We start from the raw sequence: 18,590 nt of genomic DNA, 5'->3' as shown, positions 1-18,590 counted from the left end.
TCTAATAAATGAATATGATGTTTAATAACATTGAATTTTCCACACTTTGTGGAGCTGGCTTCAAGATTTCTATATTCATATATTTTTTTGCCTAAATTGTAGTCTATTTATTTTTACTATTTAGGAGTGTTTAGAAAAATTTAAAACTCACATCCTTATATTAAAGTTCTGGTTATTAGGGAAGTACCCAGATTGTTTTATTGGCATCTCTTGGCCGAACTGCGTCCTTTCTTCTGAAATCATTACTCAAGTGCTGAAATTTTAAACAATTTAGATGAAAAAATTTTAAGAATACTATTCTTTTATGTGTTTAAAATTCAAGTAAAATTATTATTTTATTATATTAAAAAAATTCGATAAACTGTGCTTTATTTTTGTCCTTATGTTACTCTTATGTGTTGAAAACAAATGGAAGAAATTTTTATTTTAAGCATTTAAATGGAGTCAATCCTTTCAAATCTTCCTCCTCTTTATTGTATATGTTTGCTTTAAAACTTTTAACTTCTGAAGACAATTTCAATGGTTACATTTGCATGCAGAGAAAGGGCAAAAGAAGGCTTCGTCCTCAGGCATATCAAGTAACAGGGAATATCCAATTTACAAATAAGTGCACTAAAATATTTTAATTTGTTTCGACATGAATAGTATTATATTTTTATTAGGAAATTAAATGTCTTGTTAGGTAAATACTTTAGTAAGATATTTAATTAATATATGATTTTCCAACAAACCTTAGTAATAAAATTTTGTATTATTAAAAATAAAATATTTTTTTACATTAAAAAAAATGAAAAATATATAATTTTTTTTGGAAATGATAAATTTTTACAAAAGGTGTGATAATTTTTGTAAACTTTTGCATTAAAATGAATATAAAATATGGGTTTCAATTTTTTGGAATATTTATCATTCCATTGTTTTTCTCCTTTGATTTAATGAGTCCTGTTCAGAGATTACATTTTAAAGAAGCATCAAATCGAGGAGCTTGATCACGGCGTCCGCACACCTCTGCACGCCATTCAATGCATAAAATAATGCTCTTTCCTCCCATCCAAATTAAATTCATGATCATAAATTTATTGAATAGTGTTAAGCATTGAGGGTGGCTTTTAATAAAGGGTACATAATGTAGGAAAATTAAGGTCATATTCTTATTCTAGGCTTAGTTTTACTTAATGGTGTAGGGGGTAATTTTCACACAAAGTCAGAGTTGTGTTATTCAGAATCTTAGCATAACATTTTTACTGTCACTAAGTAAATTAATTTATTAAAGTAAGATTTCTGTTGTGATAAGTCTAATTATCATCATATCGAGTTATGCTCCACATTGTTTAACATGTAAACGCGATTTAAAAAAAACAATAAGAAAAATATTGTAGCATGTTTCCTTAGTATGTCTGTTTTGTTCCTAGAATAATGCATTGTTTATTGAAAGTTTTACAATGAAGATTTTTAATTATGTATATTTATATAAAGTGCGCCAAAAAGAAGAAGAAAAAACCACCCTGAATAACTTTTGATCTAATGATCGGATCTCTACGTTCTAGAACTCAATCTTAATGGTTCATGGAGGTGACCTAAAATATGTTACTGAATTATTACTGACAATATTTTAACTTAAGAATTTAATTACGAATTACACTCTCTGAATAAACATACCTTTTTTTTGACAGATTCGGATTTCTGATCCCCAAAATATGAACCCCATAGTTTGGTCAGGAAAGCAATGCAAAGTTTAGACTACTTAATGTTAATTTTATTTTTAATGTATTTCACCATATCTCTGGAAATTAATAAGGTAATTAAAAAAAATTCTGCGCATAATTATAAAATTTGTTTATTTAAAGAAAACTCCATGAAAATTTTACTTCTAGTCTATATTTAATAATAATCTAAATAATTTTGAATTGTAAGATATATAATTTTTTCATAATTTCAAAGTATTAAAGTACTTGACCGAAATCGATCGAATAGTTCCTGAGAAATCAAATCAAAAGTGAATTTTAAAAAAGTGGTATTGTTAAAATAAGACTTATCAGGAACTATTCTGAAAAGCTCTCTCAAATATGCAAAAAGTAAAACTAACATTTAGCAGGGTGCGTAGCGTTTGTAAAAAGTACTTAAAGGTGCTTTTTTTAGGGATTTCGTTTTTAATAGCTTTTAAAGGTGCTTTTTTCAGCTAGCGTTTTGGAAAAGTGCTTTTTTTCCTTCCCTTCATTGATATCTGGTGGATCCCATGCATTTCACAAAAAATGGGGAGTTTGCCACGTAATCATTCAAGCGGACTTCATGTCGTACCCACGTTATGACTTGCACATGCACGCACTCTTGAAACCGAAACCCGATGCTCCAATTCGGATAGAGAATATCAGATCCTTATGAAATGTTTTTCTTTTTAATTTATTTTAATTTTGTTCTTGTTTATTTTATTTTACTTCTAACACTTTTTTTGACGTAGGGGGTAAAGGTACTTTTGTTCTGAGTTCAGGGTCAAGTTGAATTCACTCGGTAATGTGGGAAAGTACTGATTATTTCGATTTACGCCCGTTTCTTTTTGATTTTTTCTTAACGCTAAACTGTTTATAAAAAATTTTTTGTTTTGCAATAATATCATTGATTAATATGAATTTTTTGTTTTGCAATAATATCATTGATTAATATAAATTTTTTGAGTGCTTGAAAATTTTTATAAAGTGCTTGAAAAGTTTTTAAAAAGTGCTTATTTTTGATTCAAAGATTTGGCTACGCACCCTGTTTAAGTAANTTCTTGGGTTTTTTTTTAACGCTAAAACTGTTTATAAAAATTTTTTGTTTTTCAATAATATCATTCATTAATATGAATTTTTTGAGTTCTTGAAAATTTTTGTAAAGTGCTTGAAAAGTTTTTAAAAAGTGCTTATTTTTGATTCAAAGATTTGGCTACGCACCCTGTTTAGGTGTCCAAGCCTTGGACGGCTCTCCTAACCAAACTATTAGGACCACATTTCCTAGATTGCAACTACCCCCTATATTTTTGGAGTCAGAAATCTGTATCCGTCAATAAAGACTTGTTGATTCATAGAAAATTTGTTTTTGTGTCAAATTTTGTAGCTTAAAATATTGTCTGCACTAATTATTTTGCATATTTGAGGTCCTTGAACCATTAAGAAATAAAAGTCATTCAAGGTGGTTAATTATTTTTTGGCGCATTGTACATATAATTAAGATAAAGTGCAAAAATTTTAGTGAACTTTATAATGGTCTTCTTGACTATATTTAATATTTCTGACTATATACTTTTTTAGTGCATTAGACTAACAACGCACAATTTTTATGCTATATTTTAACTAAGCTTAGTGTTGAAATAATCATTACTCTTCGCTTTTTATAATCCTACATTTTAAACTCTAAAGTTTAGAGTTTATATTTGTCATTTAGTGAAACTGTACTTTTGTAAAAATGTACTTTTGCAACAAAATATTTCAAGAAATGGTAATGTAAAATTAACAAATTAATGTATATTGAATTTAAAAGAATACAGAGATACTTGAGATTTGTGTTATTTTTGAAAATGCATCTTTTAGTTTAATTTTAAAAATAGTTTTAAAAAATTTCTATTTGCTTTTTAAAATTTGCCTCTAGTAGTTAATTTTCTTTTTAAATTTGTTGAACTGTGAAACATAATTTTATATATGTTTATTTTTATCATTTAAAAAACGTTCTGTTGTTTCTTATTTCAAGGGATGTTAAATTTGCGAGTAAGCCTATTTTTTATACATAGTTTCTATTAACCAAGATTTCCAGCCCCAATTAGCTCGGATAATCGAGGTTCTGTTGTACTTGTATTTAAAACATGAAACTGAATTGGACATAATTGAGCTATGTTTATAACTGGTAAATTATTTTATATACAGCTAATAGAAAATTTATATTTAAAAGCTTCATGTCTCTCTTATCCACTTTTTTAAAAATAAAAAAAAATCTATTGTGAGCAATAATAATTTACATGCATTCTCGTTATTTCTTTCTAAAAATCCTTCATTATCAATAAAATCAGAAATTTTTCTTTTTTTAAAAGAAACTTCATTAAAAATAATATTTGCGAAAAACATATTTTAAACATACATTTATAATTTTTTTTTAAAAATTCAGTAGGTTTAATTTAAAGATTGCTTTAAAAAAAAATTCATTTAAATCAATGATTTTTTTTTTTTTAAATTAAGTTATTCTTAGTTTAAAATCATGATTTAAATCATGCTGATCCTGATTTTAATTTAGACTTTTAATCCAGAAATAAGCATGTTTATATTTTATTTCTTGTCAAAAGTAACTAGTTTCGATTATTATAATTTTTTCTTTACAGTGATTAAATGTAGTATTTATTCATTTATTTTGACATTTCCTATTGTTAAGAGCCTTACAATTTGGGTTCCATGAGTTTTAAATGATAAAAACAAGACATATTTTACCTCATTTTTTTATGGTATAAAATTTTTTTTATCAACATTTTTTTTATTTAAATTTTAAGCAGTGCTCCCTAGTGTAGAAAATACCATCCACTAGACATATATATGCTTAGTTGAATGAATGTCGCTTTATTTCTGTACAGTTCATTATGATTCGCAATTATAATGTTCTATACAATATTTTTTAAATCCAACACTGATGTTGAAGACTGGATTAAAAACATTAAACTCAGTTTTATTCCCAGAGGAAGCAGGAGGCGTGAGTTGAGAGGCAATTATTACTACCAAAAGTTTAATCTGGTCATCGGACTAGCTTTCATATTTTCATCCCACCTTCCTTACTAGTGATTCAATAGATTTCGATGACGTCTTTCTCTTTTTCCTAGCTTAAATATTAATTTTTTGGCCCCTAAAGTGCTTTCAATAATTAACATTTTTGATTAAGAATGGTCATGATTGAAGAGAAAAACCTCTATATTTATTATAACTATATTGATATGTTTTTTTAAAACGTTGTGAAAAATTGTAGGATTTCTTTTTATGTTTAGTCAAGAAAAGTAAGACGAAAAATTATATCGTAATGTTTTAAAGTTAACTTTTATATTCAGAAGCTCCCATTTCTGATTGTAGTTGTGTTGTGAGATTATACAAAATTATCCCTTTCTTATATTTTTCTTCTTAAGTACAAGTTATTTTTATCTTATTGCATTTTAGGGGGATAGTAATCAGAAGCAGCAAATGATTTTTTAAATCTCATAATTCTATCCTTAAAAACAATGATAATTTGAGTTTTCATTAAATTCCAGCATGATACAATCAATTAATAAGAAATGTTAAATTAATTATATTTGTTCTTAACTATACTGTTTATCATATCATTTGTAAAGTTGTGCCATGAATTGTACATTTTTTTAAATTATAGCAATTGTAAATAAATGAATAATTTTCATGTTTATCATTGTGTTAATTATTTTTAATGGATTGGCCAGATTTGGTTAGAATAGTTGAAAAACAAGAAACAAAAAGGTATCTGACATTGTAAGTGATTAGATCTAACTCGATGAAATCTTATTACGGGCACGTCGAAAGTATGCTTATTAATTAATTCTTATTAAATACTTATATGATAGTTCCTTATAAATAAATATAATACTTTTTGAGGGATTTAGATTCTTTTATTAGATCTGACTATTTAATCCCTATAGTTTGTTTAGCTAGCCGGATGTTATGCCCTTTTAATATTATATTTTTGGATTATCTATGAATTAATTCAAAAAACAAAATTTCTCTGCATGCTTTTTTTTTGTTAGTTTGATTGCTGAAACATAAAATTACGATAGAAAAGTTTTTAAAATATTGTAAAATTGAAAAATTATTAATCAATCTGTCCCCTGACTTAGAATCATTCTATAGATATTTTTTAACCTTCTCCCCCCCCTTTACTACTTAAGGGGAAAAAATCCAAAACTTCCCTAGTGCGAGAAGTACAAAGTTAGAAAAAACAATCAAACAACAGAAAATCGGGATATATTGTCGACTAATATATAATTTCATCATTTAGTACGATATGTGAGAGCTTTTAAAAGTTATAAAAATCATATATTTTAACAAAGCATTTAAAAACTCGAATATACCATCAAATAAATATAATTTCAATATTTAGTTAGGTATAGGGGGATAATACACAATATTATAGAAATGAATTATTTTAACAAAACATTTAAAAGATGAACACAATACAATCCAAAATCAGAATATTCAATCAAATGTATATAATTTTATCATTTAGTTCGATAAGTGCGAACAATACAAAATTATAGAAATAAAATATTTTGAACACACAATCGAAAATAGAAATATATTATCAAATTTATATATTTTCATCATTTAATTCAATGTGTGCATGCATTTAATAACTATAAAAATTATATATTTTAACAAAACACTAAAAAAAAAAATGCGAAACTTACTCTATCTGGAATTAAAGTATACATTAATATATATATAGATATGTATACACCGAAGAGCCATTACATTATGACCACCCTGCTAATAACATGTAGGACCACCTTTAGCCCTCAAAACTGCCAGCACCCGCCGTGGCATTGATTCCACAAGGTGCTGATAGGTAGTCTGAGGTATCTGGTACCAAGCGCTCACCAACTGGTCCTGCAATTCCCTCACATTGCGAGGGGGTAGCGTGGCAGCACGAATTTGGTTTTCCAAGTAGGACCACAAATGCTCTATTGGATTAAGGTCAGGTGAATTTGGGGGCCAAGACATGACTTGAAAGTCACTGGAATGTTCCTCGAACCAATCCATGACGATTCGACCCTTATGACATGGTGCATTATCCTGGTGGTAAACACCGTCCCCCGCAGGAAAAACTGTTGCCATGAATGGGCGAACCTGGTCTGCAACTATATTCAAGTAGCTTACAGACGTCAGGGATTGTTTTATGAGGATTATGGGTCCTAATGTCCCCCATGAAAACATTGTTCCTGGGCAAGGCCATTTTTATAGATGGAGGGTGGTCATAATGTAATGGCTCTTTGGTGTATATATTCATCATACAGTTTAGCATGTGCAAGCAACGAAAAGTAATACAAGGTATATATTTTAACAAAAAATTTAAAAAACGGCAAATATCACACAATAAAAAAAACAATATACACTAAAAAGGATAGTTCGTTATTTGATTTAGTTGGATAACAATACAAAATTATATAAATTAAATATCGAAAAGAAAATTAAAAAAATAGACACTTCACAGTCAAAACTCAGAATATTCTATTGAATGTATAAAATTTCATCATTAATTTTGATATTTGCTATCAATAAAAAATTATGGAAATTAAGTATTTTAACAGAACATTTCAAATACAACAACAATGGAAATCAAAATATAAAATCAAAGGTGTATAATTTCGACATTTAGTTTGAAATGTGAAGAACACACAAAAATATAGAAATTTAATAGTTTATCAAAACATTTAAAAAACAAACCTTACACAATTAAAAAACCATCAGAATATATTATCGAATGAATCTCATTATTAAATACGATATGTGCGAACAATTCGAAATTCTAAAAATAATTTTAAGAAAACTTTTTTAAAACAATCAATTACAAGACATTGTAAAATCAGAATATAAAATCAAATGTTTATACTTTCATCATTTAGTTTGATATGTGCTAACAATACAAAATTATAATATTTAAATATTAAAACGAAATATATTTAAAAAACAAACCTCACACAATCTGTTACAATCGAATGTACATAATTTCATCACTTAGTTCGATATCTAGGAGCAGTGAAAAGTTATAGAAAATATATATTTTAACAGAACATTTGAAAAGAAAACAAAATCCATACCATCGAAATCAGAATATACTGACAAATGTATATAATTTCATGATAAATTTCGATATATACGAACATTGAAAAAGTGAAGAAAGTATATATTTTAGTAAAACATTAAACAAAGGTCACACTATTGAATGGAAATATATGATACTATGAACTGTGTGTTAAAAACTACATGTTCTAAAATTCCATTCAAAATTTTTGTAACTTCTAATATTAATATTCATTTCGACTTGCTAATTTTCTCATCATTAATATTTTTGGTTCTTGAATTAAATACACAGCCTAAAATCTGAATCTAGCCACGAGTTTCATCTACTCTAAACATTATTTGACAACATGAAATAATAATTGGGGAAATAACTAAAAGCGTTTGTTAAATTGTTTCTATCATCTAGTAACAATTACACGATACTACTAGAACGTTGAATCAATAACATTTTTATTATAGTACAACAGAGACAAATTTAAAGAAATAAACAATAGAAATTAATATGAAATTTTTCATTATATATTTATTTAGTACATTATTGAACATGCAAACATGCATAGTAATGATTGCTTTCTTAGTAGGCATATAAAGGAGTGTAGGAAAGGATTTTTGCAACTTAGCCATCTATACAATAATAAAGATTTATTGATATATGTATAGATGTTTTGTATACAGTACCCTTACAAATTATTAGGGACACTAAAAATTTCTAAAAAATTGTCATTTCTCAAAGTGTCATAACTTTTTCAAAAATGAATCAATTTTCATAAAAATTTCAGGATATCATGATCAGGTCTTCTACTTTCACCTAAAAAATACTAATTTAATTTATCTCAATTTTTTGCAAAATTTTACATTTTTGAACGAAGCAATTTTTTTTTTAAAAAAAATGTCAAGCCTGACAAGTTGCTACTTTGTAACAAAATTTTTGGCCTGAAAATTATTATTTGCACATTAAAGTACAAGTCATTAACTTTAAAACGCGCTAAAGTAAATGACTTTATGATTTTTTTTGACCGAGATATGAGATTTTGAAAATTTTTTGTCATTTATAGTGAAAACGAAATTATTGTGAATTCGAAAATTTATTCTTCAGCTTAAAGAGATTAACCTATTGACTATTTTCTGTTGAAAATTTGTTAGCTATCAATTATTTATTTGTTACGTAATGTTCGCATAAGTTTATATTTATCACAGTTGAGAAAAGTGTAAATTTTGTATAAAAATAGGTGGCAAAATAAAGTTAAATTTCTTAAAAATTTCTTGTCGTTCTTTAAAATTTTTATTGCAAATTTATAAATAATGTTCTTGTTTGTAATAATGTTTTAAATAAAAAACTTAATTAATCCGAATAAGAAAGTTGCAAAAAATTAATACTAAATAATTTTCGAATTCGCAATAATTTTGTTTTCACTATAAATGACAAAAAATTTTCAAAATCTCACATCTCGGTCAAAAAAAATCGTAAAGTCATTTACTTTAGCCCGTTTTAAAGTTAATGACTTGTACTTTAATGTGTAAATGATAATTTTTATGCAAAAAAGTTTGTTACAAAGTAGCAACTTGTCAGATTTGACATTTTTTTTTTAAAAAATTGCTTTGTTCAAATGTGCAATTTTCTGCAAAAAAATAAGATAAATTAAATAAGTAATTTTTAGATGNTCAATAACATTTTTATTATAGTACAACAGAGACAAATTTAAAGAAATAAACAATAGAAATTAATATGAAATTTTTCATTATATATTTATTTAGTACATTATTGAACATGCAAACATGCATAGTAATGATTGCTTTCTTAGTAGACATATAAAGGAGTGTAGGAAAGGATTTTTGCAACGTAGCCATCTATACAATAATAAAGATTTATTGATATATGTATAGATGTTTTGTATAGATATATTAATTATTGATTGTTTTTTTTACTTCAGCGTTGTTAATTTGATTAGTTATTTTATTTCGATGTAGAAATATTCAGTTGAAGTGATAATACATTTTATTGTTTCTCAAATCAATAAATAATCTGCATTGGGTCGTGGTGGCTCAGAGAATAGAGTATTCGCCTCTTGATGAGGTGAAGCGGGTTTGAATTCAAGCGATGGCTGCTCGATACGAATTCCGCACCGAGCTCGTACTGACCACAGTGCTGACGAGAACTAGTGTTCAAAAATCTAAATGTAAGGCAGGAAAATGATGACCATCAAGAATTATATAGAAATTATAGGATCGCAATTGTAAAAAAGTTATTTACAAATATTGCTATTTCTATGATTATAACAGTTTTTTTCCTTCTCTTTTTATTTCTATTCAATAACTTCAAGGAAAAGCTTTTTTTGACCAAACGCATATTTTGTTCCAAGACTTCGACATTGAAGTGATTGTGTTGATTTGTATGAATTCAAAGCATCAAATTGTTGCCGAATTCATCATGGATATGGCATGTTTTATGTTCACTTTTTATTTATTGTAATTAGTGTCTTCTGCTTTTACGTCTTCCACAGTAGCATCCGAGAAAGACTTGCTCGGAGAAGAATTAATAAAGATCAGCATCGATTCATATGTATTCATGAAGATCAAATTTCTGCGTTTTCAGGCGAAAGTGAATTTACCACATTTTACATCATTGCTCTGGTTTAACTCATCATTCATCGAGAGTGGCTATTGGGGTCCTGTTGTTTGTTTTCAGGTAGTGTTAGTCTTAAGCCTAACTTACGTAAGAAAGCGTATCGCAACGGATGACCCTGGAGTTAAAATAACAAGTGTTTGAATAGATTAATTTGCATTCATAGAATTTCCACACAGTCGAAAGTTTACCATAATTTAGGACTTCATCTTATCGCTCCTTATTTTGTGAGAGTTTGATTCAAACTTTTTATTGACTCTATCAGAGGTCTTAAGCCTAAATTATATAAGAATGAAGAAATTTCTTTTTTATACTTAAATATGGATGCCCTCCTCGACAAGACCAGGAAGAGATTTACACTGAACACTCATCTCAATGGAGGACCTCGGAGTTGAACTGACAAGTGTTTGCATCGATTCATACGCATTCATGACAGTCATATTTCTATCGTTTTCAGTCAAAGGGGGGTTCGATTCACTACACTTTACGACACTATCACCCTGATTTAACTCATCTTTGTTCATATCATCGAACTTGCTCGTCGGATTCAAACGTGTTATTGATCTCACGCAAGTGAAAAGTCTTAAGCCTAATTTACACAAGACTAAAGGGCAATTCAAAATCTTGTTTCGGAAATGCTCGTTCAACCAGCAATATACGAATGGGTTGTAACAGACAGAACTCATGGCCAGCCAATGACAAAAGAAATAGATGGTGGAATGAATAGTTGTGGACTTGGATGACTCGCACATGAATTCCATTCCTGCGAATTCTTTGAGCATGTAAAATGTGTTGAGCGGCAGCCAGCAGATTGCAAAAAGTAACACCACAATAATAATCATCTTTACAGCCTGTAAATAAATAAAATAGTTATTTAACTCTTCGTCCAATTGTTATGTCATTCATAAACTGCATTAATAGTTTATTTTATTTTGAAAATTTTTAATGCTTTGTAAATGACATTGCTTAAGTGAATGTGAAAAGCATATTCAATGTTACTCATCTCCCTGGGTTCCGCAGTGGACAGATCGTAAGTAAACTGTTCCCAGTAGAACACCGAAGTCTCTGGCTGCGGTCAGTAAGCTGGTAGTGACCACTTTGATCAGCCTACGTATGAACCCAGGGTGTGCGGTATTGGTTCTCGTCAAACTGTTCTACCGTAAAGTGCTCGACTTCGCTCGTAGGGCTACCCGAAGCGGGGGTGCCATCCCCTCGGCAGAGGATCAAAATTGTGATGGCATGTCTTCGGATCATCCTCGGAGATGTTTCCCAGACCGTGTCCNTGTAAATGACATTGCTTAAGTGAATGTGAAGGGAAAAAAAAGCATATTCAATGTTGTTACTCATCTCCCTGGGTTCCGATCGTAAGTAAACTGTTCCCAGTAGAAGCATCTCTGGCTGCGGTCAGTAAGCGGGTGGATGATCACTTTGATCAGCCTACGTATGAACCCAGGGTGTGCGGTATTGGTCCTCGTCAAACTGTTCTACCGTAAAGTGCTCGACTTCGCTCGTAGGGCTACCCGAAGCGGGGGTGCCATCCCCTCGGCAGAGGATCAAAATTGTGATGGCATGTCTTCGGATCATCCTCGGAGATGTTTCCCAGATCGTGTTATCAATAGTCCACTGCGCAGCTGTAAAAGGAAAAAAGTATCCATAATGTCCGAAATTCACGTTAAATATAATCATACATTTTGAGGCCGAGATAGCCCGGTTGGACTCGCGCTCGTGACAATGGGCTTTCGAGTCCAGCTGGCCGAAGAATCCCAGTGAATTAAAAATGGTTACTGGTGCATGTTAAATCTGTCTGGGTCACAGAGTCCTCCAAGTTCCCATAACAAATCAATACCTCTGAGGATACTGATCCAGGAGTTCCCTTGTCTTCTGGATTGGGTTCAAAAATACAAGGCTACGGAGTTGAACATTAGTAGTCGTAAACCCAAAATAGGGTCGGCTGTTCAACGACGGTTGTAAAATAACACGCTCAGTACAAGTCCTGAATATGAGCGTCGTAATTCTCGGTGTTTGGAGTATGTGTTTCAATAGATAACAAATATTTTGCTGTAATAATAATGTTGCAATAATAATTTAAGTAACAAATTTTTTGTTGCAATTATGCAAATGCTTGATCTTGGATAATTTGGAGGTGAGAATTTTAAATCTGAAATTCCTTTTGCTCCTAAAGCTACAGATGTTTTTCAAAAATATTTTTGCGGAAATGTACAAGTTTAAAAGCGTTCTATATAACAGGCGGTCGCGTAAATGGTGCTAAACTTGTAGGGGAGTTAGGGCAGATCACCAGTATTAAAACTGAATATGAATCCATGCCTGGAAATATCGTCGCACGTGGTTAGGGGCGCTTTTCTATTGCGACATATTTAGAAGCATGCAGAGAAACATTTCATAATAGGAGAAGCGCCCCTAGTGGCTTACGACGACATTCCCTAAGTGGTTTCTTAAAAATTTTAATCCTGATAATGTTCCTTAACTCTCCCAAAAATGTGTCGATAGGGTTCCGTGACCTCCTGTTAGATAAAACGTTTTTAATTTGTACATTTCGACAAAAAGTACACTCAAAATTTAATTAAAAAAAAACTATAGCTTTGCGAGAAGAGACTATTGCAGATTTCAAATCAGCGATATGAAAGTATCGCGGATCTGTTACAGAATCTCATGCAGCAGATAACAAACAAATAAAAATGTGTTCCCCAATGTTATTTATTATGGTAATTCACGAACAATGCTTTTTATTCACTTGAATCAAAACATGCAAAATAAGAGAAAAAATGACAGTTTAACAAACATTATACAAGCTTAGAACTTTTCATACTTTTTTTATGTACAAATACTTAAGTAAAAAATAGCAAGTAAGTGGGCATTTTTTTCTTAATAAATTTTGAATATGTAAGGTTGAAATATGCGTCCACCAAAGAAATCAGCCATAAATGCAACAATTTAACGAGACTAAAATGTAACTATGATCAGTTGTGTATTCCAAAAATGAGTTAAATTATTTGTTATGTCCAGAAATCGCTATTATTTCTATGGCTGTCATCTATAATCAATTTAGTAACAAAAAATGGGATCGAAAAAAATAGGAAGAAAAAAGAGTATAGGAAACGAAAATATTTGAGATAATAAGGAGATAATCTATAATTTTTCCAAAAAAGTAGCATATCAAGCTTTTCCTAAGTATTGTTTCTTCATCTGTACTTTTAAAAAATAGCAGCACGAAACTATAGTGTTATCAATATGGAATTCAATCTGTTGTACTCCAAAAAATGTGTCATATTAGTATAGGATTCAAGGCCTTTCAAATGTCTAGAAAGATATAATTTCTTTGTCATTTTTGAAAATTTTTTAAGTATTGAATTCCTTTTCTTTTCAAATTTTTCTCAAAAACAAAATTAAAATTGCAATGTAAACACGTGGGAAAATTTCAAGTTATGAATAAAAGTTGAATTCGAGGAATAAAAAAAATTGGAAAAAAATTTCTTCTTGGAGTTTCAGAGCTCAAGAATTTTAAATCAAAAAGAAAAACTTGAGATTCTAAAGAATATTTTACTCAAAATTTTTAAAAATGAATAAAAGCGGAAATTTTGATTTAAGCAAAGCTACATCTTTCATTTGAATTTTATTCTAATGCAGTAAAAGTCAAAGTTGTGCAGTGAAAGTCAAAATTGATGCATCAACAATTGAAGCAATCGTTACGACATTCGCACGTAAGCATTGGATAGGGATTTTTTTATTTATTTATTTTATAACCGGATATTTTTTTTTACAACTATTCACTTCATAGACTTGTAATATTGAACCAAACACAGAAGACAAGGAAATTCTTGGATAAAGTATTGGGAAAAACTAGCCCTCGTGGAGGACTTTTTGATGGAACTAACCCGCATTTGCGTTACATGGAGAGGAAAACCCGAAAACCATCCACGGTTAGTCTGACGCAAGGGGATTCTAACCCATGATCCGTCTACCACTGAGGATATTTTATTCGAGCACTGTGGTGCACTGGGTGTAGAGTTCATATCGATCAGCCATCGCTGAAATTTAAACCTGGGCCATCTCATTAGGAGGCAAGCGTTCTATCGCCTGAGCCATCACGGCTCCTAGATATTGCTTTTTTTGCTTATAAGGGGGGGGGGAGTAATAAAAGATTGTCGAAAGTTATTTAATGTGAAGGGACAGACCGACCTTTGTATAGGAGTAGCAAAAAAGAATAACCACTCACCCTTCTTTTCATTTTTTCTTGGACGATGATCTGTTCTTTAGTAAAATTGTCGAATGGACTCCTCTGCCAAATATGGCAGACGATCTTGCCGCATAGTATTCCAGTTATTGTGAGTGGCAACAGATATTGTATCATTAGGGAAATGAGTTCAATCCATGGGCTGTATGTTTCAGGGAAGAGTGTCTGGCATCGATTCACTATCTTGAATGTGAAGATCGGAATAATTCTGTTGTAAATAGCATACGGGACAGACAAAGAGAGCGCCAGGAACCAAATGCAAATAGTTACTATAAACGCCTAAAATTAATAGGAAATGTTATTTCTAAATAACAGTTCACTGTTACATTTTATTACTACAATGTCTTTCTTAGGATTACTGCAAATAATTAGTTCTTCTTATTTATGAGTGTAATCCTAGTTCATAATAACAGTCAGCTATTACTTTTTATGGATTAGTATCATTGCGATATCTTATTTAATCGAATTACTACTAATTATTAATTTTTCTTAATTATTAGTATTAATATTAGTGTTATTATAGTCCTTAATTAGAGTTCACCATTATTTTTATTTATTAGAATATAAATTATTTATTTATTAGTATTGCTACTAATTTTTTAATTTTGTTATTTTATTAGTATTAGTGTGATTATAGTTCATAATAACAATTTACTAAAGTTTTTTCATTGATTAGTATACAACAATGCCTGATTTAATAATATCAATACTAATTATTATTTATTAGAATTAATATTAGTGTTATTATAGTCCTTAATTATTGTTCACTATAATTGTATATTTATTACTACTACTTGTTAACTTTTCCTTTTTATTAGTATTAGTGTGATTATAGTTCTTAACCCTAGGTAGCCTAAAGGAAGTCATTTCGTCTGCTTTTTCATTTGCAAAAAATGTACAAATAATAATGCAAAAATTAATATTTTTTTTTCCAAGTAAAGTAAAATTTTTTTATTGTTAATATTTACTAATAACTTGTTATATAACTGTAAATAATATAAATAATATTAAAAATTAGTTAAACAAATTTCTTTACATAATAGTTATTCTTTCACAATGCAGTCATTTTGACTGCTTTTGGGCAATATAGGTATGTACTAAGTTTTAGTCTTTATAGTATTAAAAACAATTTACTATTGTGTTTTCATTGTGTATACAACAATGTCTGATTTAATAATATTAATACTAATTATTAGTATTACTATAGCAATTAATGAAAAATGTAATTTTTAATAGTTGCTCACTTTTATTTTTTTATTGATTAGTATTACTACAATGTCTTATTAGTAAAATATCTTATTTACTAATATGCTACAGTGAAATCTTTCGGGAGTGACCACCCTCCGCTCTAGAGGTAAAAGGGTCGTTGATGGAGGTGGATTGTTCTTACCTTCATTCGCTTCAAAACTGTTATCGAAGGTGCATGATTTTTCGCAAATGATATTAATTTTAGTCAGTGTCATTTTCTTGGTGCAGAAACGGCACTTCTGTTGGCGTCATAAAAAGACGGATCGTTGAATAAAATTGAGCGTCTATAAAAATGATCTCAACTGATACAAATATGTGCAAAAACAAATTTACCAATTATGAATGATAAAGCTATTTTAACAATTAGGTTCAATGTTTAAGTTTGCATTTACTTTTATATCATAAAAATTAGTTGGCTTTAAAAACTGAGAAGTTGGTTTATTTGTTTAAGATGCTTAGTTTTTTCTAAAAAAGCTTTTTTTCAAAAAAAATTTAATTTTTAACTCTAAAAATACATCATTGATAGCATTGTCTTAAGTGTACTCAGACTGCAACATGTGGTTGTATTGTCTGAAACAGCTCTCTAAATAAGAACCTCACACAAATATTTTGAATACATTTGAATCTACTTATTTATTTTTTTAAATTTTTTGTATCAATATTTTTACTTGTTTCCTCATTTGTCCTTTACCACATTTAGTGCAGATATTTTTCCTGGTCGATGGGAGAGGTTTTAATGATCTCATCTAAAGGTTTTCTTCAGCAATGGAAAGAATTCCATGCCTCCCGAAAGTGGACGTAAATAGAGGTGGTCTTCCCTGGAGATTTCACTGTACATTATATACTTTATTTATATTATGTTTCTATTAATGAATATTGCTATTATGTCCTATTTATTAGTATTACTACCATTAAATCATACTTGAAATTATATAAATAATTTTCTAATAAAACTTTTAGCTTACTTGAGAGCTTCTCAATTTTGGTTTGAGAGGCCTGCAGATGACTTTGTATCTGTCAAATGAAATATAAGTCATGCTAAAAGTCGATACATAGACAGAAGTAGACTGCGCAAATGGTACTATGGAGCACATGACTGAACCAAAAGGCCAATCAGGAAGAATCAATCGTGCGACATTGAAAGGAACATTAAGTGCCGTCATCATCAGATCAGACAGCGCCAAATTGGCGAAGAATATGTAAGTGGCAGTGCGCAGTCTTGAATTTCGAATCACTATGTTAAGAACTAGGCAATTTCCGAACAGACTGATGATTATTATTGCACTATAAGCTGCTATAATGAAGCAATTTCTTGGTGATAGTACTGAAGAATCTGTAGTCGGCTGATGTTCACTTTGGTGGTTAGAAGAATTTAGATTCTTCAAGTCCCGTAATGTCAATAGACTGAGAAGAACATCAAATTTCGTAGAGTTGAAATTTTGAAAGTAGCACTGAGGAATGAATGGAGAAGGAATATTACTGTTACTCATATTTCTTTGTTGCTGCAGAGTTGTAACTTAAGTTGAATCATCTAAAATCTATAGATTGAGAAAAACGTCGAGGTGTTCTAGAATATATTTGCTTTGACATCAAGGACTTGAAATGTTTCGAATGTAACAGAATGGATTAGGAGTACCACTGGTGCTTATTGTTTTTGTCAGAGTTACATCTCAGCTTCAGTCTCCTAATGTCTGTAGATGAGACAAAAAAAAAATATGACAAACTCAACTAGAAATGTAACGCCGTACAGTGAAGGACATTGTTTTCGTAGAGTTCAACTTAAGTCCCCCACAAAATTAATAGATCAAAAGAATGCAAAATGGCGCAGAACCATAAATGCTTCGACATCCAGGACAAGGAAAATACCAAATGTTTATTCAGTGTAGTACAAGTGAAGAAGATGCATCATTGTTTTTATTGTTTAATAGTTAATCGTGGATATCTGATGTCAAACGAGTGATAATATTGTGTAATAACCGAGTGGAGAAAGTTTTGAAAATATCCAAAAAAATTAATTGAGATGAAATATAATGAGATGCCTGCAAGTGACGTAGTGTGGGTATCTCAATCCTGATGGGTTGTTGAAGCGTGGCATTTGTTTATGTTAGCAACTGTTCTTTCCGTTCTATTTCGAGAAAGCCAAGTCCAGTCAATATAAATTCTCTCAAATGACGCAGTCTAAATTCTTTCACAAAGATTCTTCCTCAGACATTTCAATTCTTTCACTATATATTTACACAGAGACTTAACACAAAGACAGGCACGAAGCCATATACAACACAAACAAACTAATTATTCACTTAGAGCTCAACTTTTAACCAAATAGAAAATTGGTTTAATATCGTTTCAGTGGTACTCGTGTAAAGATAGAACAACCTCTGAGCTGACTTTATAAGTTATTACTTTCAAATGAACAGTGATGGATCCCTTTAAATTTTAGAAATAAACTGCGCATACAAGTACTTTAACAGAAATTCAGTCGTAAAGTTTAATGAAGGCATTACAGAGTAATGCGTTTATTTCAGGAAACTCGTGAAAGATTTGGTAGCAGTTTACAAATTTAATAGAATTTATTATCGAAGCTTTAAACAAGTGCTTAAGACTTATAAATTTTTTAATAAATCTAGTGGAAAATATCTTTCCCACATTTATATATCTT

The 18,590-nt window shown here is 29.8% G+C and overlaps 1 protein-coding gene across 1 annotated transcript; it reads right to left on the bottom strand.

Annotated features, from left to right (window-relative positions):
• Nucleotides 1-10,745: 10,745 nt before the first annotated feature.
• LOC110282008 (G-protein coupled receptor 83-like) lies at nucleotides 10,746-17,421 on the bottom strand. The gene is made up of 3 exons (XM_043053067.2): nucleotides 16,897-17,421; nucleotides 14,666-14,962; nucleotides 10,746-11,282 (listed from the first exon to the last, which is right to left on the bottom strand). Exons 1-3 carry the CDS (start codon nucleotides 17,419-17,421, stop codon nucleotides 10,746-10,748), a joined length of 1,359 nt encoding a protein of 452 aa, XP_042909001.1.
• Nucleotides 17,422-18,590: the final 1,169 nt, after the last annotated feature.

This window comes from Parasteatoda tepidariorum, chromosome 5, assembly GCF_043381705.1.
Source record: "Parasteatoda tepidariorum isolate YZ-2023 chromosome 5, CAS_Ptep_4.0, whole genome shotgun sequence".
Classification (NCBI taxonomy): domain Eukaryota; kingdom Metazoa; phylum Arthropoda; class Arachnida; order Araneae; family Theridiidae; genus Parasteatoda; species Parasteatoda tepidariorum.
This window is presented reverse-complemented; position numbering and strand designations above follow the sequence as displayed.

What these genes read in the sequence shown, in the direction of transcription:
- LOC110282008 (XM_043053067.2), bottom strand. Translation starts at nt 17,421, where the DNA reads ATGAGTAACAGTAATATTCCTTCTCCATTCATTCCTCAGTGCTACTTT. An exon ending in CAAAATTGAGAAGCTCTCAA is followed by an intron (nt 14,963 to 16,896) that starts GTAAGCTAAAAG and finishes TATTAATTTTAG; the next exon opens with GCGTTTATAGTAACTATTTG. An exon ending in AAGAAAAAATGAAAAGAAGG is followed by an intron (nt 11,283 to 14,665) that starts GTGAGTGGTTAT and finishes ATTTATTTACAG; the next exon opens with GCTGTAAAGATGATTATTAT.